Genomic DNA, 21,525 nt, shown 5'->3' with positions numbered 1-21,525 from the left:
AAAAGTAGTCAAATTTTTTATGAACAAATTTAATTGATAAATAAGAGTAAAATTAATAGAAAAAATTATAAAATATATATTTATTAAAAATTATTAAAGTTATAAGCCTATATGTAAAGGATTTATAAAAAACAAATTATATTTAAATTTATTTATTAATTATTTAATAAAAATATTATTTACAAAAATACACTTTAAAACTGAATAATTTTATAGATTAAATAGGTAGTGTAAACTAGTAATACTTATACATTTAATTAACGCTACCCTTTTTCCAAATTATTACCAGACCTTGTAAGTCACTGGTTGCTAATAGAGATTCATCGTAATTAAAGCTGATGCTTAATACTGTTGAAGCATGTCCTTGGAGTGTGTTAACGACTGATTTGTTACCTGGTCGCTCTATATCCACAAAGTACACGCTGCCATCTTCACTTCCTGTCACTGAAAATAAAGAATATATATCATTATTGTGTATAAGACCACTTTATGGGAAGAAGAATTAAAAAAAATGGCCTATATAACTTAGAGACTTGGCCCCTTGAACTATCAAAGTAAAAAACCAAAATATAATTTCATTATTATGTAAAAGAACATTTTATGGGAAGTAAAGCTTAATTAAAAAAAATAGGCCTATATAACTTAGAATGGTGCCCCTTGAACTATCAGAGCAAATATGCTTCAAACTAAATTAATTACTAATTAAAATAATCAATTTTGCGTACATATTTCTCCTCTCGTCAAAGTGATCTCGATTTAGATAGCTCAAATTCTTAGTTTACTGCTAGTGTTTCTGTATTTTCATTCTTCGAAATCGAGATAAAGGTAAATCGTAACACCTTCCAATATTTTGATCAAGAGTTTGGAATTAAATGGCTCACATAATGTATAGTATTTAAATCTTTCTTACTTAAAAATATATGACATTTTTATGATATTATTCTTTATTTCTGGAGAATAAAATAATGATTTATCATTGATTTAATAATACGAAATTGTTTAAACTACACATATATTTTTTATACTATACATATTTCTAAGAAAAAATTGATGTATTAATTAATTACCATACACTGATACACTAAGAAAAAATAATTTAAGATTTAATTTTATATATTATAAATCAATTCTTTATAAAACTTTCCAATTTCAACTCTTCAGAATTATTTGTAAATAAAATAAAATATCCTAGCAATTTTCAGTCAAGTGAAAAGTAAAATATCAATTTAAAAACAGTGATCAAAGAATCTGAGCAATTAGTATAGGGTCTCATGTACATTTAAAATAATTTAATTGCTCATTAATACTTACCAACGCAAGCACCTTGTCTGAAAGACATAATTGGACAAAATGTCGATCTAACCATATGTTTTTGATGTCTATTTTGGAATTGCCTCTTTACTTGTAAACCACCCTCTGAATCAATAATACTAAAAAAATTAAATGATAATGAAACAATGATTACCTATGACTTATACCATATGTATATATTTGTATGGTGCAGAGAACAATGAATATATTAAACAAATTAAAATCACAAGTTGACCTTAAAAGTTTTTTTATAGAATGGAGTTTAGTTGAACTATTAAATTTGTTTTTCATGAGTGGAAGGACATCTTTTATTTAGAAGCAAACAAATTAATATCAGAATAAAATAACTACCTGAATAAACACAATGTGTTATTTGTGGCATTCACCAGTAACATAGGATCCCTTGCTTCTCTACTTATCCATGCTCTGTAGCTTAAACTTGTTATGGAACATGGAACTGCCATAGTTATTTTTCTAGTTTTGCATAAACCACCATTTAATTCACAAAAAACAGAAACAATTTCACCCTAAAATTAAAGATAGTCAAATAAATTAAATAAAAGTAGAGTTTAAATAATACCTTGTCATTCCCTGCCCAAAATATTCTTCCACTTGTGTCTGATGTTAAACTTAATACGTTGCCACCTATTTTACAAACGTTCTTCATAAATCTTCCTGTGGAAACATTTGCTATTCTGAGTTCTCCTCTACAATTACCTGTCTATGAAATATTAAGGAAAATTAACTACATTTCAGTGATGGCTACTCAGATGAGGCAGGTGAAGCAAGTGACTTCTCCAGAGGCAATTTTAAATGTGCCTCTTCACGTCAATTCGTTTCATAAATCAATCTTGAATGTTTCTATTTGGTTCCAACATAAATTTAATTAGCTAACAGGAAATCCTATAATAACTAAATTATCTTCTGGACTGAATTTAGATTTTAAAGCAATTATCATTCAAATTGTATGTTGTTAATTATATGTAAATAAAAATAAAATTTTTTTTTTTGTTCTATAAATAATATACCTCACCAGACCCAAAGCACAGAAGCCTCACCAGACCCAAAATACATGATGCTTGGTTTAATTAATTGAAGGATACTAATAACAAATTGTTATTGCTAGGTTGAAATAAACAGCACAAAATTTGTGCATTGTTTGGATCATTAATAATTCTCAGACAATTATAATCACTAACATTCCAGACTCTAATTGTACCATCCAGTGAAGCACTAACAATTAAATCATTATTTACAGACCAATCGAAACCTAAAAATGAACAATTAAAATTCAAGTTACTGCTTTATTTTAAAATCTTACCTGATATAGGTTTTGTGTGTCCCTTAAGAATTGTCAAAACTGAGGGTGGGTTATCCATTAAATTACATATGGATAGATTTCCATCTATTGAACAGCAACATAATCTTGATTTATCATTGTTGGCAAATTTTACCATTGTAACTGGTTGTAAATGCTGCAAATCATACATTTTTATATGTGCCATAAGCTTTGATACTCATACATACTTGATCAAAAATATGGTGTACTCCAACAAAAGCATAATTTTCTGCTATTGTATTACCTCCTACAATTGCTCGGGAAGCTTCAGCTTCTTTAGTTGGCACAACAGAACCTGACAAAGAGTTTCCCTGTTGAATGTTGCCTTTATTTGAGTTGGCCTAAAACACTTTACTTAAAATAAATTTGTATGTATTAAGTCGTTAACTTACTTTGCTATTAGTTCCTGTAGCTGGTAAAGATCCGGAGTCAATTTTAGGGTTACCATATCTTTGCTGTAAAAGGAATGTACGTAACTTCAAGTACTGTTTAGAATCTTCTGGTGAAAGTTGTGACTCCCGCAGCAGTTGGCTTCGCCTTCTTATGTATAAAGTTCCTAAAATTTCATTCAGTTTTACATTGTACATATATTGGTTATTTTTCTCTTACTAAAACTGGGACTTTGAGGTGCCCTATGAGCATTATACCGAGCATCCAATGCAAAGATCTGTTGCTGTACGGCACTAGTCATTTTTATTGTAAAAACTCAAATGTTTTGATGATGATCAGCTGATGTACGTCAAATTACCATTTATTTACAAAACACAGAACACATTGATGACATCACCATACATTTTTAAAATAATTTTTGTTTTGCATAAAATTTAGAGATTTAAATAAGCTCATGAGCAAAATGTTGCATAATTTATTTAATTAATAATAAATTTCCTACCCCTGGAAGTACACAACAAGGAATACATTAACAAATAAATAATTCGCAATACGATTTTTAAAACACATATTCTGTTATATATTTTGTACAAATAATGTAAGTATAATAAGTATAATAATAAGTATATTCTCACAAGTATTTATTATACTTTTATTTCATTAATTATTATGATTGTAGTCGTTTCTATGAAAACATGAATATCATTAAGGCGGTAAAAATTTAAAAGTTTGAAAAACTGCGTTGTTTTTATTGCACTCTTTTTTATTTGTAATTGAAATAGTTATAATAACAATCAATCTAAGTACATTATCAGAATGTGTATTATTTATATTACTTTCATATAAAATATGTAACGGAGAACTGTTTAAAGTAGATATATATTAATTCCAACTTTTGTAAAATATGGACCTGTTTAATAGTATTTTACACTACAAGGGAAGAAAGTTTGAGATTCCTGCACTGCGCGACATAGATGGCGCGCAGGGCAGGGCTCTCAAACTTTCTTCCCGTGTAGTGTATACTATTTTTCTTACTACCTCGGTCGAAAGTGCGTATTTTGCTCCCCGGTTCCACGACAGAAAAATACTATTTTCTGCCGCGGAACAGGGGAGCAAAATACGTACTTTCGACCGAGGTAGTAAGAAAAAAATATAAATATTTATAGCAATATAAAAAAATGTACATATTTTTTTTTTCTGTGAAAATTTTAAAGGTAATGTGAAATGTATTATACTTTCTGGTTGAATTTGTATTCAAAGATATTCAAGATAATTATCAATTCTTACTGTTGTAAAGTAATAGTAAAGAGTAAAGAATGTATCTTAACAGAAGATTTACTAATATGATGTCTGTTTGCATAATAATTTAGTCTATTATTTATACTATCACAAGAATTTTTGATAATTTTGTTTCATTAATTATGATATTTGAAATTTTTAGTCATTTTACTTAACTAATATTTTTAAATAAAATATTTGATGATTTTAAAAAACAAATTAATATAAAGTAAATATATTTTTAAACAAGTATACCTTGATGTATTGCTTAAGGGCTGAAACAAATCGCAATAAAAAAAAATAAATAAAGTCAAAGAGTATTTTGATATATATTAACTCAAACTTTTATTAAATATGGACCTGTTAAAAAAATAAATATTTATAACAATATAGAAAAATGTACATATATAAGGTCTTTCCTATAAAAAATGTAAAGATAATGTATGTACACTTTCTAGTTGAATTTGTATCCAAAAATATTTAAAATAATTAACAGTTCTTACAGCTAGAGTAAAGAATGTGTCTTAACAGAAGATTTACTAATATGATGTCTGTATGCATAATAATTTAGTCTATTATTTATACTATCATAAGAATTTTTGATAATTTTGTTTCAGAAATTATGATTGTAGGTTTTGTATGCAGTTTAATATTTTTTATCAAAGTTGATATTATTATTTTTGAAATTTTTAGTCACTTTAATTAGGTAATAACATTTTCATATCAACAAAGAAGTGTTATCTAAAAATTATTAAAGTGTCAAAAATTTTAAAATATTCATATAGATTACGGCCCATATTATGAATTTTGGATGGAAATGATTCCGAAAATTTTTGAAATTGTAGTAAATAAAAAAACAAATACAATAATATAATTTATTTACATATAACAATAAGATAGGTATAAATAAGATTTAATACTTAGTGAACTTATTTTTTTAAGAAAATCACGTTATTGAAAATTCATAAAAGTATCCACCAAAAGCTAAAATTATTAAACTTACAAATAAATAATTAATATAGTACAATCTCTCAGTCAAATTGGTACTATAAACTAGATTGCACTATTTAACAACCTAATTCATTTGAACAATGTATTTTAAATACAATATTAATCATTCTAAACTAATATTTGATCTTATAATACAAATGAGATTCTTCTAAACAATAATTTAGCTATCTTCTTCGTCTATCCCCATATCCACTGCTTCCTGCAACAAATATAACAAATTAGTAACATAAACGCCAAACACTGAACTTTTTTTATAAAAATATAATTCAACACTCAACAGTGCAATAATATTTAGAAAAATAAATATTTTCTAAATACTGGCAAAATAAAATTTTAAATTAACTAACTTGATTTTGTACCGATTTCCCAAATTAGATTGCTGTCACCAATTTGGTTCTGAATTAAAAAAAAAAAAACTCTGAGACTCAAATTAAAATGCCTCAGAATTAAGAGCTATAATGAATAAATAATTAAATTGGATTGTCGTTACAAGGTTAATGTGGACCCACATAGACTGAATAAAAATAATTATTGCGAATTAAGTTTTTGTGTAATAATATATAGAATATATATTAATGTGGGCAATTCTATCTATAATATTAATGTTACATACAGATAAGTTTTTCAAAGACTAAACTAACTAACTAAACTAATACATGAATAAAATAAAAATTTGAAATGAAAATAAAAAATTGCATAAAACATCAGAGCCCGGCGCGAAAAACGGCGTTGTTTTTAATGTAATTTGTTTTACTTTTAATTGAAATAATAATAATATTAATCTGAATATAGAGTATATTATCAGAATGTGTATAATCTGTAAATAAAATATGTAATGTTTCTTAACAACAATAAATTAATATAAATTTAATGTTCATTTAACTTTTTAGTTTAAATGTTGAAACAAATTGTAAATTAAAAAACATTCCTTAAAGAAAATAAATATTTTTCTAACTTAATATAAGTTAATTAAAACAAACATTTATTAAATATTGACTAGAAGACCTATTAAAAATAAATGAATAAATACTTATAATATACAAAAACACACATATATAATGAATACTTATTTTCTGCGCATGCGCAGTGTTTGTACCCTATCTGATTGAATTTGTATCTAAAGATATCCCAATTAAATGACACTTCTTACAGCAAAAGCAAGATAAGCTCACCTATTTCAAGGAACAATTGTGTAAATACAATACTTTTTATTGCCCTTTAAAATAATTTGTCCTGACGTTTATTAATATTTACGAAGAATAATACATATTTATCGTGCCGAACGCCGTTAACGCAAAGCGAGCGCTGATTCTGGAACTAAGGAAATCGAGTCTGAGAGAGTCCACACAAACCTTGCGCAATCTAACGAGGTGCGGGAGGTGGCGGAGCGTATGGAAAGTACATCCCGGCAACCCCCTGGTTCGGCGGCGGCGGAGGCGGCGCGTTGAAAAACACTGCCCCATTCGGTAGTTGATAGGCGCCGTAGGGAGCGCCCGGGGGCGGCGGGGGTAGACTCTGATGGTGGTGGTAGGCCGCGAGCACCGGCTGAGGAGGGGGAGGCAGTGAAGGCTGTTTCTGTTGTTGTTGCGGTGGCAGTGACGGCGGTGGCACCGAAGTGGTCACCGGCATCGGCGGAGGGCCGGCCATAGTGCGGGCGGCGATGCCGCCAACCATGCTGTTGCCCGTCATGCCATTGTTGTTGTTGTTGATGGTCATGTTGTTTGTGGTGGTGGACTTGCCTGATCTAGAGGACGACGATGTGGGCGGTTGTGGCGATCGGCTAAGGCTACGTGGTGGTGAACGTCTGCGTCTGCCGTTGCGGTCTCTCGACCTGCTGCGATCTCGTCGCATGTTTCTGCGTGGCGACCTGGACCGGGAACGTGACGATGAGCGGTTGTTGCAACGTTGGCCGCCGTTTCGGCTTCTTCCCCATCGGTTTCTCCCTTATAACGTAAAAAAATTGGGCATATAATAAACATATTCCTTTTAAAAATAATTTTAGTTACAGTTATAGCAAGATATTATCTAATTTTTTCAAAAATTTCAAACGCACTGTTGAATCAAAGGTAAAATTAACTTTGTTTTTTCAAATTGAACTGTAAAAATTTTTACTTAATTACATCTCTTTTGTTTTAGAGAAAACTATCTTCAACAGCAATCATAATGTCTATAAAATTCCAAAGTAATAAACGTTAAAACTTTAAAATTATATTAAAAAATACTTACTTATTAAATTATTTTTTATTGATTGATTATATGAATAATAATTTATTGATTGTTAAATTTTTTATCTTTATATGTTTGCCTTAATAATTTGTATGTATATAGATTTAATATTGTTTCAAGCAGTTGTAATTTAATAAAAGTTGCTAATAAACTGTATTATAAAATTATAATTTCTAGGTTCTTGCTGTTAGGATAAAAATATAGAGAAATACAAGAGTCAGATATTAGAATTAGTATTTGGTGGTCTTTACTAGATAAAAATTTTAAAAACTGAGAATAAAGAAAACAAAATAAATTTACTTCAATTTGTGACAAACATTTTACTACTAATTTAGCAGAACCAAGAATATTTGTATCATAAAGAAATTAATATTTCAATTAATAACATTACTACAAAATTATAATTTTCATCTTCTAGTTGTTGAATAAAAATATAGAAAAGTCAGTATCAGTTATCAATATTTAATAATCTATTGAAAAAAGAGAAACAATTTTAGATAAAAATGTTAAAACATGAAATTAAAGAAAAAAAATAAATTTAGTTCATTTTGTGACACAAATTTTACTGTTCATTAAACAAAACCAGAAATATTTGTATCGTAAAGAAATATTTCAATAATAACTACATTATATAAAATTATAATTTTTATGTTCTTGTAGTTTGATTAAATATTTGATAGTCTTGACAAACTCTTTAATTAAAAGTAAAAAAAGCAATAAAAATATAATTTTTATGTTCTTATTGTGTAAATAAAAATATAGAACAATATAAATATCAGTTAGAATTAATATTTACTGGTTGTGTCTAAACATTTAATAATAATCTATTGAAAATAGAGAAGAAGCAATTTTTAGAGAGAACTTTTAAAATATGAAAATAAAAAAAAACAATACTTCAATTTATGACAGAAATTTTTCTGTTCATTAAACAATAAACAATGTTCTAGATGTTTGAATAAAAATATATTAAAATACAAGTATCAGATATCAGAATAAATGAACAGTAAATTTTTAGAAAAACATTTTACTGTTCATTATCAACTATATTAATATAAAAAAATGATTTTATATAAGTATCAGTTATAAGAATTAATATTTGATAGGCTTTCTCAGTATTTAATAATCTATTGAAAGTAGAAAAGCAATTTTTAGAGAAAGATTTTAAAAGTTGAAGTAAGTATGAATCTAAAGTTTTTTCAATTTGTGAAAAAATTTTTACTGTGGGTTATACAAAACCAGGAATATCATAAAGAAATTAATATTTCGATTAATAACTATTAAGATAAAATTACAATTTCTAAGTTCTTTTTGTATCAATAAAAATATAGAAAAATACAAGTGACTATTAAGTATTTAGTGATCTTGACTAAATATATCATAATCTATTGAAAGTAAAAACAAATTTTTAACGAATATTTTACTGTTGATCATACAGACAAAGAAGTTAATATTTTGATTAGTTTTTAATTTCATTTTCATGCGGCGTTTTCTCAATGTGATATATAAATTAGATTATTGCGTAGAAAGATTTACCTCGCCCCGAATTTCCATTCGAACCCCATCCTCTAGTGTCCGCCATCTCTTGGAGCTTGGGATTGATCACCTGCTTGGCCTCCTTAAGGACCGCCACCAAGTCGGAGGCTTTGTTCGCGTTACTCGGCGTGAAAAACGTGTAGGCAGTGCCAGTGCGTTGGGACCGGCCCGTACGTCCAATACGGTGCACATAATCCTCAGAGTTGGACGGATAATCGAAATTTATAACGAACTTGACGTCTTCGACATCTGTAAAAGGTAACGTTTTTAGCGCACATAGTTCCGGCTCATACTGTTATTGCCCGTACTTCAACGAATTTGCAAATATAACAATTAATAATACCTAATAATATTACTTTAAATCTGTTCAATTTTTACTAATTCATAATTAAATTATAACTCTACTGAATGATGTTATTCTGACTGAAAAGAATTACTGTAAAAAATAAATAAATATATTTTAATGACAGAAATTGTAGAAGTACATAATTTAAAATACTGTTCCTATATTTACAAAATCTACAACAGGCAATAACAATATCTGAAATAAAATAGAAACAATTATTTGCTTAAATACATTCCTGAAATGGATAATTAATAATACAACGATATACATATATATTTAAATTACTGATATATTAATATCAGTATAAACATATTTCAAAGATATTTTCGAACATAAGCCATTAATGTAATTAAGTAAATGAGGTAAAACAATTAAAAAAAAACAACCTTCATGGGGTCTTCTAGTGAAAATCGGACAGTTTTAAATTATATATTCTTGATTTATTTTTATGTTGTAAAATAACATAATAATTACTCAGAAATTTTTGTTTTGTTCACAACTTGAACTAAATTAACCGTTTCATTCCCTATTTTTCTGTTTGAATTAAAAACATATATTAAATGGAGGTTCATAAAAATTTAAAATGTGGGATAAAAATACAAATATTTTTAAATCAAAACCAAACACTGAAAATAAAACATAAATTGTATAAACTGTCCGACTTGACTAATAATGCCCTAATCATATTTTATCATTTTACTAATAAGCAAGTTCAAAATTATACATATGGGGTAATACATGCCAAGTGGGCCATTTTTGAACAAGGCCCCTTTGAATGTCACTTAAATTCTTATGTACAGTGTCATTATACGTCTCTATACTTCTGTTAAAATTTTTTTAGCCAATTGGAAAAAAATATAAATTTTTCCAAAACACTTCATTTATTATTTTATGATAATAAAATTTGTAAGATGTACATAAACAGTGTGGGTCAGAGAAATAGCACAAAATTTAAAAAATATATACAGCCTAGTTAATATTTATGAATAATCCGTTAAAATATTTCAAACTTTCTTACAGATATTTTAAATTCAGTTGTTCTTAATAAACAAACTTTATGACTCTTATTAATTAATTAATTAAAATTTGTAATCAGTAATCTCAACATCCCCTAAATTATATATAAAAATCATCAACTTTAGGCACATTCGATCCTCAAATTTTAAGTAACTTAAAAATTTAAAAGTACACAAATATGAAACAACCTTTAATTGACAGGCCAATTGAAAAAATCAGTAAGACATCCTTTCTTGTCATACAAATTGTCTATTAGATAAACAAAACTTGTCGGAATATATTTCAGTAAAGAAACCATTGATATCAAAAACGAATATTCCAAAAGTTTGCACAAAAATGAATAAATTATCCTCCAGAATTTTGGTGAAGGGTACTTCGAAGTGATAAATGTTCAATAGAACAAAATCAGATGATGTCCTAATAAAATATAATAATATAAATTTTAAAATATGGTGAAGGAACAATTTTAAAATATGGTGGAGGAACAATTTTAAAATATGGTGGAGGAACAATTTTAAAATATGGTGGAGGAACATTTTAAAATATAGTGTAGGAACAATTTTAAAATATGGTCAAGAAACAATTTTAAAATGTGGTGAAAGAAAAATTTTTGTTCAGGGTTCCTTTCCTTGGCATGGTATAGGACCATTACAAACAATTATTAGTAAAATGGACCTTTTCTCATATCATGGAGATACCATTTTCCAATGATAATTTTTCAATTACATGGGTTTTAGGAATAATAATGAAAAATTGTTCAAAGTTAGTTAAAAGATATAAATGTTGAGATTTTCGATTGACGAACGTAAAGTCCGGATTTAAATACAATTGAAATTAAATTATCTTAATGTTTCTTAATATTTAATGAAATATTACATATATTTTAAATTCTTAATTGATACACTATAGGATTCTTATTAATTACTTTGTAAAGAACAATAATTTACAACATCCTTCCCCCAAAAAATATAAATATAAAAATCATCAGCTTTTGGCATATTCTATCTTCAAATTTTTATGAATAACTTAAAAATATAAAAATATATAATTTTTTGTAATAAAAAATTCTATATGAATTCAGGTCAAACTTGATAATAATTCGAATGTTGTATATAGATGTGTAACAATGAAACATTTTAAACATTTGCATGAATATTAATAACAAAGAAATATCTATATAAATATATTTAGTAAACTTTATTGCACTTATTACTTTGAAACCTCACTAATTTTTAATGAATAATTTGAACAAATTTAATTTTCTAAATATTCAGTCAGTCTAGCTAGTTAATATTTATAAAAAATCGGTTAAAATATTTCTTAATATTTAATGAAATATTACAAATATTTTAAATTCAGTTGTTCTTAATAAACAAACTTTATGACTCTTATTAATCAACTTTGGGCACATTCTATCTTAAAATTTTTATAAGTGACTTAAAAATGTAAAACAACACACAAATATGAAACAACACACTCACTTCAAAATTCAATAAGAAGTCTTAACAAAAAAAAATTCAGAATTATTATCTTCCAGAATTTTGGTGAATGTTTCCTTTCCTTGTATAGTACAGGACTATTACAAATAATTGTTAGTAAAATGGACGTTTCCCTATATGGATAAATCATGAGAGATATAATGTAAAACCATTTTCCAACGATAATTATTTACCAATTACATGTATCTTAGGCTAATAATGATACAAAGCAAAGTTGTCCAAAGCTAGTTAAGAGATAAAAATGTTGAGATTTTCGATTGGCGAACGTAGTCCGGATTTAAAAACAATTGAAAACTTGTAGTACGACATATAGTCTCGATTAAAATATCAAAAAGCATCAAATTTGAATTGAAGAGATAAAATTTAATTTCAAACAACCATTGTCGATATTTCATTGCTTACAGATGGTTATAATGAACAAAGATTACCCAACAAAATATTAACAATTTAGTTTAAAGTTACATTAACATTAAGATAGTAAATAAAGTGTGATATTTCTCTTGCCACCACTGTACAATTTCCTCTCATGAATAAGTATTATAAAAACAAAAACAATGAAAAATAAACGTCGTATTTTTGAAAAATTCATATTTTTAACAACTTGGTAAAATTTTCTCAAAAATATCAGGCGTATAACACAATTCAGTTAAATCCAAAGGGGTTGTGTTCAAAGGTGGTCTAATTGACATAGAATGCTCCATATACATAAAAATTTGAGAGAGATTTGAATTCAAACTTCCTTACCGTTTTTTATTATTATCATAATCAACGATGAAATACAATAAAATCATGAACTGTTTACTATTTTTAATATCTGAAATATACTATTGTTCAGAATCTTAAGTGAATATAAATAAACAATATGAATAATTATCAACGACATATTTTAATTTAAATGATGGTTCTGAACAATTAATGTATTTAAAATTGATTTCCATTAAAAACTTTGGGAACATTAGTTTAAAATATTATACAAAAATATAATTCTGAATGTTTAGGTGACAAATTAGTATACAAAATATACTATACAATGAGGTCATAAATGTAACTGATAACTCTTGAATGTAAAAAATATAATTCTAAATGCTTAGGCGACAAATTAGTATACAAAATATACAATACAATGAGGTCATAAATGTAACTGATAACTCTTGAATGGAAAAAATATAATTCTGAATGCTTAGGCGACAAATTAGTATACAAAGATACAATACAATGAGGCCATATATGTAACTGATAACTCTTGAATGGAAAAAATATAATTCTGAATGCTTAAGCGACAAATTAATATACAAAATATACAATACAATGAGGTCATAAATGCAACTTAATGGAACAAGATATCTAACTAGAATAAAAACCATGTAAAATGTAATAAATTTTTAAATTGAAATATTTTGGGGACATTATTTAAAAGGTATTTTTCTATTCAACATTATTTAATTGGCAAAAATTCAATATTTATTACTAAAAGATACAGTTTTAAGACCTCGTTACTTCGCTTATTTCTGAATTCTTTAGGACCTCTTGATATACAGTGATTCTTTAATAACCCAAAGCTGTTAGTGGAAAACAATTAAAAAATAAACAAAAGTCCTACCTATTTTCGTATGTAACATATGAAGTAAACAAACAAAATTGGCTCCGAAAATCTGAAAGGATCGTGTTTTTGTGAGAGAGAAAATTTTGCGTACCAAAAAAACCCAACAAGAAGACGTGCGAACGGAGCACAGTCTCGACTGGCAGGCAGACAGGCAGGCACACGTCGGCCGGCCATGCCGGGGCTCGGTACATAACCGGGCCTCGAGAGTCGATGGCATGCGAGTCCAAGAGGCCAGTGACGTACGTGGATTGGGAGGGCCGAACAGTGTGTGCTGCTGCCGCGTGCGCCCACTTTTCCGGCAACCGCCGCGCCGGCACAGCGAGGGTGTGGCAGCGTTGTGTCGAGGCGAGGGCGGGGACGTTGGCCCATCGGCCAAGTTATAGCCAGCAGTCCTAGACCACAGACTCCAACATGGCCGCTGACCTAAGGACCTCCGACACCGACACACGCACTGCGAGGGCGGCGGACTGGGGGCATTCGGCGTCCCCGAGACTCTGACTCGTGAGAGAGGCACAGCCACAACAATGACATTTTGGGCGTGTCATCGTTTTTATATTAACAACGCCTGTGCCTCTGGAAAAGAGAGTAGTGCCCATTTATTTTTGCTGTTGCTGATCAATCTCCCATGCACACTGGTCAACAGGCTAATATCATTTAATAACGGTGTGATCCCTCGACAATTTTTTTTTCTTTCTTTTTGTAACTACGTTAAAAATAATCAAAACAAAAAAATTCAAAATGAAAATATTCGGTCGTACAACACTATCGCTATTAGCCTGCCAATCATGTCCAAAATTAAAATGTAAATGTAAACAAAAACACATATAACTCATTTAAATAAACATTCCTATCGATACTACTCTTCAGCACATACCTAAACCTCGAGCTGCTACGTCAGTTGCTACTAGAATTGGCGCTTTTCCAGACCTAAAATCTAAAGAAAAAATACTAAAATTTAGTATCAATCTTATTACTTTGCATTTTGTATTATACAACAACTTTTTAACACACTAAACCATATTAATAAAAGTAAGTTTATTTTGATATTTGTTGATATATTTAATATTATTTATTATTTCATAAAGTATGTTACCTGCAACATATAATTATAAATATTAATGAGGACTTATTGTTAACTTTTGAGTTTTGTATAAAAATTATAAATGTAACAAAATTATTTTCTTTCTTTCTTAAACAATTTGGATATGGGTTATTTATACGACTGTAATCACAAAATAATTAATTGTCTAAATTCTTTCTTTTTAATTGTTATAAAAAAATTGGTTGCAGTCTAATTTACAAAATCAAAGAAGAATCCATAAATATAATTTGTTCCCGTTTTACCAGTAATTGAAAAATTTAAAATATATAAAACTGATGGAAGATTTAGACAATATTTAAAGATTCCAAAGATTCTAATATATTTAAAATAAAACAATAGTAGAGAAATAAGAACTAAATTCAGAATAAACATAATGTTACTACAATTATTATATGATAATGATGTTACCGTTTTTTCAAAAGGATTAAATCTATAATTTTTAAGAATATTAATTACAAATAGATATTTTTATTTATTACTTAAGAACTGAATTCATTTTTTAAGTAATTTGAACAAATTTTAATACTTAAAACATATTTTTTAACAGATAAATTAACATTTACAGAAATTTACGGTTAAATTATCTTGATGTTTTTTAATACTTGAAATATTATCAATATTAAATTCAGTTGTCCTTAATAAACACACTTTGTAATTTTTATTCATCAGTTTGTACAAAAAAGAAATCTATACAAAATCGTTCTCCAAAAACCATAATTAAAAAAATATTCAATTTTAACGAATAAATATAATACATTAAATCTTTATGAATATGGTCAAACTTAGAGTGATTTTATTAAACTTATTACTTAGCAACTTAAATAATTGTTAATCAATAAATTACTTTTTTTAAGTATATTTTTATCAGACTAATTTATATTTATAGAAAATTAATTAATTTAAACTTAATGTTTCTTAATATTTTAATGAAATATTATAATAACTTAAAAAATGTAAAAATATATGGTCATTTGTAATAAAAAATTCAATATGAATTCAGGTCAAATCTCATAATAATTCGAATATTGTACATAGATATGAAACAATAAAACATTTTTCATGATATTCATGAATATTAATTACAAATAGATTTTTGTAAATATATTTAGTAAACTTTATTGCACTTATTACTTCGAAACTTCACTAATTTTTACTTAATAATTTGAACAAATTTAAATGTTCTATCTAATTAATATTTATAGAAATCATTTAATTTATCTTAACGTTTCTTAATATTTAATGAAATATTACAGATATATAAAATTCTTAATAGATACACTACAGGATACTTATTAATTACTTTGTAAAGAACAGTAATTTACAACATCCTTCCCCTTAAAAATATAAATATAAAAATCAACTTAAGGCATATTTTATAATCAAATTTTTATGAAAAATTTAAAAATGTAAAAATATATAGTGTCATTTATAATAAAAAGTTCAATATGAATTCTGGTCAAACCTGATAATAATATTAATTACTTCACTAATTTTTTAATTAATAATTTGAATAAATTTAATTTTCTAAATGTTTTTTTTTTATCAGCCTAGTTATTATTTATAAAAAATCGGTTAAAATAATATGTTTCTTAATATTTAACAAAATATTTTAAATTCAGTTCTAAATAGACAAACTTTATGATTTTTATTAATTATTTTCTAAAAAACAATAATCTACAACATCCTTCACCCAAAAATAATATATAAAAAATATCAATTTTAGGCACATTCTATCCCCAAATTTTTTATATTAAGTAACTTAAAAATGTAGAAGTATATGATCATTTGTAATAAAAAATTCAAATGTTGTATAAATACGTGAAATAATAAAAATTTTTAGAAATATTCATGATTATTAATTATATAGTAATAGATATTTTTATAAATATCTATTACTATATAATGTTCTTGATAAAAGTCCTTTATGATACTTTTTATTAGTTTGTAAAGGACAGTAATCTACAATAAAATATTCCCACAAAAATTATAATTATAAATATTAATTAAAAAATAAAGTAACTCGAAATATAGTAACTTTAAACTATCTATACCTAAATTTTTATGTCACTTGTAACAATAAAATTGAAGTCAATTCATGCAAAATCATATAATATCACAAATATTACACATAGTGGCGGAATATTAGCACTAAAATGCTTTTATAACACTACATATTAAAATAAAAGCTAATATGATTAAAATTCAGAATAAAAATAATATAAGAATGATAATAGAATAATGAATCTGTTGAATAAGATATGTATAAATTAAAAAATTAATTTTGTTATTACATTATAATTAGTTTATGCACAGTAGCTCAATTTAAATATTATTTCGATATATAATACTAAAATTAAGTAAAGGCACTAGCACCTACAAAAAAGCATTATACAAACCTTGAAGAACCCAGTCTCTCTCTTGTTGTGATTTATCACCATGAATACAGACTGCAGGCCATCTATAAAATCATACACTCAGTATCTTTTAATCACTGGATTTGTTAATACTTGCCCATCACGTTTCATTTTTCTGGTTATATCATCTACACGCCTTTTTGTTTCAATAAAAATAATAGTCTTATTTTCCTTTTCAGACATAATCTCTTTCAATAATGTGCTCAGTTTCGTTTCCTTTTCATATTCCTGACAGACGTCGATAATTTGTAAAATATTGTGATTAGCCGACAGTTGCAGCGACCCCACGTTAATTTGAACATAATCTTTCAGAAATTCGGTGGCCAACGCTTGAACCTCCTTAGGCCAAGTGGCCGACCACATCAGGGTCTGTCTATCCGGCCGGATCTGTTCGATAATTTTACGTATCTGAGGCTCGAAACCCATATCCAGCATTCTGTCGGCCTCGTCTAATACCAAGTAGGTGCAGCGTCTCAAGTTGGTCCTGTTGCTTTCCAGGAAGTCGATCAGGCGACCGGGTGTGGCTATTATTATCTCCACGCCGTCACTCAGATCACTGGCTTGCGGTCCCTTCGGCGCTCCGCCGAATACGCACGTGTTTCTTATTCTGGAGGTGTGACCGAAGTCGGATGCGACCTAAAAAATTGTCAATCATTTAGAATTAATACAACCACGTATCAAAGGATTCTATTGTACAAGAAATAGCTTTAGACAATTAATATTAAATTTTTACTGAATTGTCTTAATAGACAAATATTTTTGAAACATTAAAAGGCACAACTAATGTGAAATATTAGAAAATTGAGTAAATATTCCATAAGAATATTTGTACTTAAGGGGCACACCTAGTGTGAAATTTTCAAAAAATCGATTTTTTTTTTCTTCCATATTTCGATAGGTTATACCTTTAAAAATAACATACTAAAATTTTAAATCGATATCTTAAGTAGTTTTTGAGTTACAGCCATTTAAAAGAGTAGCCGCTCGGCAGTTAGATAGTTGCATTGGTTACGGGATATACCTGAGCTATTGCTCGGAGTCTGCCGTTTTTTCCAACCCTTGTAATACGATTCCGGTTTCTATTGTGAGTCTCCGGGTATACAGAAATATATAAGTATAATTATTTCGGTATATTTTTCGTTTACTGCCACGTCACGTATTTTCGGAGCCAGATACATTTAGTTTTATTGTGACCGTTGTATCGAGTACTTCGTAAGTTAGCGTTAGTTAGTGTTCAACTGATGAGAAACCAAACCATGATAATTGTCCAGAAGGCGCAGAAAGTTGGTGCGCTTATCGCCGCGCGGAAGCTGAAGGAATGTTGAGTAAGTTTAAGCACGTTTACCTCCCACTGGATCCAGAAGTTGAAAAAGGTCTAAAGCCTATTTATGAAGATTTATCTGGGCATGAATTGCTTGATAGATGCAAAGGTAGTAATACACAAAACAATAATGAAAGTACAACGGTTTACTTTGGCACTTTTCACCAAAGCACCTTCATAATGGATTGAAAACTATTGAATTAGCAAATTTTTTTGCAACTTCAATATTCAATGACGGTTACTCCTCAATTTTAAAGATATTTAATGTAATGGGAGTAAAAGTTGGACCTGCAGCAAGAGATTATACGGCTCTTAAGGACGAGACGAGATTACGAATCGCTGATCATCGCCAACGGGCTTGTTCAAAAGAGGGTCGATCATCTCGAAGAAGAGCTTCTTCAGCTCAACAAGCATTTTTTGAGGAAGAGGAAGGTGAATTATATGGGCCTGGAATAGCAGATTAGCTGTAAGTATGATTTTAATCCATTTATAACAGTGAAAACGATCATTTTATCTTTAAACCCGTTTTTCTCGAAACAGCATTTTTCGAATTTGCTGGAGTGATTACTCAGAGACAAATGATCCGATCGTTATCAATTTTTTTTTGCATCTCCTCTATATAGTTCTCCATACGATGACCCTCCAGTTTTTTGATCTGATCAAAAATCGAATTTTGGCAGGCCAAAAACGACCAAAATTTTGGGAAAAATTTAACTTTTTTTTTCAACAGCCGCCATTTTGTCAATTTTTAATTTTTTTGTTCGCCCGAGGGTCATCGTACAGACAATATGTTTTAGTTTAACGAGAATTTTTTGTTTTTAGGTTTTATCAACGGAGAAGGCTGCAATCACTCCAGCAGTGGAGGACCTTGTTTTTTTAGCGCCGCCGGAGATCGCGTGTCATTTTGAAACTATTTAATATTTTATTTCAAAAATTTTACTGTGTATTCTCAAAACATGTATAAATATACCCTCAAAATTTTAAATAAATGGATTCACTAGTTTTTTTTTTTTTAATTCCCAAAAATGGCCTTTTTTTAGGTTGTCACACTAGGTGTGCCCCTTAATTTTCTTATTTGTGAGTATTTTTTAAATATTAAAAGGTACACCTAGTATGAAATTATGAGAAAGTCTACAAGAAATAAATTTAGATAATTAATATTTAATTTTTAATCCCATTTTTGTACTGAATCGTCTTAATGGACAAATATTTTTGAAACATTAAAAGGCACAACTAGTGTGAAATATTGAAAAATTGAGAAAACATTCAACAAGAATTAGATTTAAATAATTAATGTCATTTTTAAACACGTTTTTGTACTTGATTTTTTTATTAGTGAGTATTTTAACCAGTTTTTGTGCTTCATTTTCTTAATAGTAATTTGCTTTAAAAAAATCCCAAAATTCATTTTTAACTCAATGTATTTTTATGCTTCCAAATGTTACCTGCTGAATTTGTTGAGCTAATTCCCTGGTGGGCGCCAAGACGAGGGCAATGGGTCCATCACCTCGCTGCAGCCTGGACTGATTATTTATGTGAACGATGGCAGGAAGGATATACGACAACGTTTTCCCCGACCCCGTGGAAGCAATGCCGACCATATCTCTGCCCGACAAAGCTATAGGCCAACCTTGGGACTGAATCGGAGTGGGATTCTTAAATCCCATCTTCCTAACCTCAGACATCACATAATCGGGGAAGCCGGCTTCTTCGAACGAGAGCACCGGTTCCGGGATACCTTTGCCTTTCAGCGATATTTCCTTGCATTTCCTCCACTCGTCCACTTCGTAGATGGGTCGGTTTTGTACTGCGGGGTGTGGTATGTAAAAGTCTTTTTTGAATGGTTCTAGACGACTCAAGTCCCAACGGGGCTTTCGTAAATTGGCGCCAGCAGCGTTTCGCCTGCCGCCTCCGCCATAGCCACGGTCTCGGCTTCGGGATCGTCTTCGGTCTCTGCTCCTTGAACTAATTTAAGCAAATAATATTAATTAATTAGTAAATTTAAAATGTACTTTCACAACTATTATAAAAAGAATACGAATTACTATAATTTCAAGGTTTTTATTATTTAATAATTACACCAGTAACGGTACAATCAGGAGTGTCAATTCATGAAATCAAATTAACATGATTAAGAAGTCAACAGGGGTTAATCAAACTCGTTAAATTTTGATATAAGTTTAAAAATAAACTCATTTTAAATTTTAAATACTATGTACATCATGTTTCCAGTTGCCCAATAACAGATGCCTCTTCATGGGATATTTCAACAAGATAACGATCCCAAACTCCTCACATTATTAAAGAGTAGTTTTCAATTAAAAACTTAACAAATTCATGTTGACCCATTGTAGAGAATAATGGATACTACGTCTAAAAGATTGTGCTACAAAATATTCAAATATAAGATATAATATAAGAGTTACTGTTCATTTCTTATAAATATTAATAAAATAGTCCTGATCAAATTGATTTTATATTAAAAAAAAGTGAAAATGTAATGATCATTGTGATTAATGGCCTGATTTTGCAGTAAATTAGATTAGTGAAAATTTGCAACAGATACTTTTAAAGGCTCTTTATAACTGAAATTAAATGAAGAGTCAACCTTTGGTGGAAGCATTTGATAGAAAAGTAGGATCATTACATTAATCACATAACTGCTGACTTGTGTACTTTTTTATTATTGTATGATTGAGCTTAAGTAAGGCTGTTTTATCAATTGTTTTTATTAATTTTTCTTAATATTAAATTTTATTAACATGAAACTGGTACTACAAGTTGATTAGAAAAAAATATTAAATATGTCCTATTGTAATTATCACTAAAAGACAAAGCAATAGTCCGATAATATGTAATTAGATATTGCACCATTTCTACATTTAATTGAATTTTGACGAGTTTATTATTAGTACCGATTGTGACTGAAAAATTATGTGTATACCAAAATATTCACATAAATCACTTACCGGCGATTGGACCTTCCTCTCATAATAATAATTTTAGTAATCTAAGTAATATTCACAACAGCACAAACTCACAAAACTCCAACAGTTTATAAATAAAGTGTTATTTAAATTAAAAGCATCACAACACAGAAAATGGCGGAAAGGCCTCTGTCAAATATTGATCAGA

At 28.3% G+C, this 21,525-nt stretch overlaps 2 protein-coding genes across 4 annotated transcripts; both read right to left on the bottom strand.

Annotated features, from left to right (window-relative positions):
• Positions 1 to 120: 120 nt before the first annotated feature.
• On the bottom strand, positions 121 to 3,504 carry LOC109602836 (WD repeat-containing protein 13). Its single transcript, XM_020019286.2, has 9 exons — positions 3,260 to 3,504; positions 3,043 to 3,206; positions 2,839 to 2,991; positions 2,633 to 2,786; positions 2,415 to 2,581; positions 1,892 to 2,032; positions 1,663 to 1,838; positions 1,312 to 1,430; positions 121 to 444 (listed from the first exon to the last, which is right to left on the bottom strand). The coding sequence occupies exons 1-9, from the start codon at positions 3,339 to 3,341 to the stop codon at positions 254 to 256; spliced, it is 1,347 nt and encodes a 448-aa protein (XP_019874845.2). The 5' UTR covers positions 3,342 to 3,504; the 3' UTR covers positions 121 to 253.
• A 1,675-nt stretch (positions 3,505 to 5,179) lies between these two features.
• LOC109602839 (probable ATP-dependent RNA helicase DDX17) lies at positions 5,180 to 21,508 on the bottom strand. 3 transcript variants are annotated; one of them, XM_049963817.1, is made up of 8 exons: positions 21,360 to 21,508; positions 19,836 to 20,355; positions 17,167 to 17,705; positions 17,052 to 17,113; positions 14,428 to 14,487; positions 9,089 to 9,337; positions 6,682 to 7,272; positions 5,180 to 5,528 (listed from the first exon to the last, which is right to left on the bottom strand). In XM_049963817.1, the coding sequence occupies exons 1-7, from the start codon at positions 21,380 to 21,382 to the stop codon at positions 6,692 to 6,694; spliced, it is 2,034 nt and encodes a 677-aa protein (XP_049819774.1). In that variant the 5' UTR covers positions 21,383 to 21,508; the 3' UTR covers positions 5,180 to 5,528; positions 6,682 to 6,691. The 3 variants fall into 3 exon arrangements, with proteins under 3 accessions (XP_049819774.1, XP_049819775.1, XP_019874849.1); XM_049963818.1 differs by having other exon boundaries at positions 5,180 to 5,524; positions 7,065 to 7,272; XM_020019290.2 differs by lacking the exons at positions 5,180 to 5,528; positions 6,682 to 7,272; positions 9,089 to 9,337 and adding an exon at positions 13,753 to 14,126.
• Between the last annotated feature and the right edge of the window lie 17 nt (positions 21,509 to 21,525).

The sequence above is a fragment of the Aethina tumida genome, chromosome 2, assembly GCF_024364675.1.
Source record: "Aethina tumida isolate Nest 87 chromosome 2, icAetTumi1.1, whole genome shotgun sequence".
Taxonomy (NCBI): Eukaryota; Metazoa; Arthropoda; class Insecta; order Coleoptera; family Nitidulidae; genus Aethina; species Aethina tumida.
The sequence above is the reverse complement of the archived record's forward strand: the minus strand, read 5'-3'. Positions and strand labels throughout refer to the sequence as shown.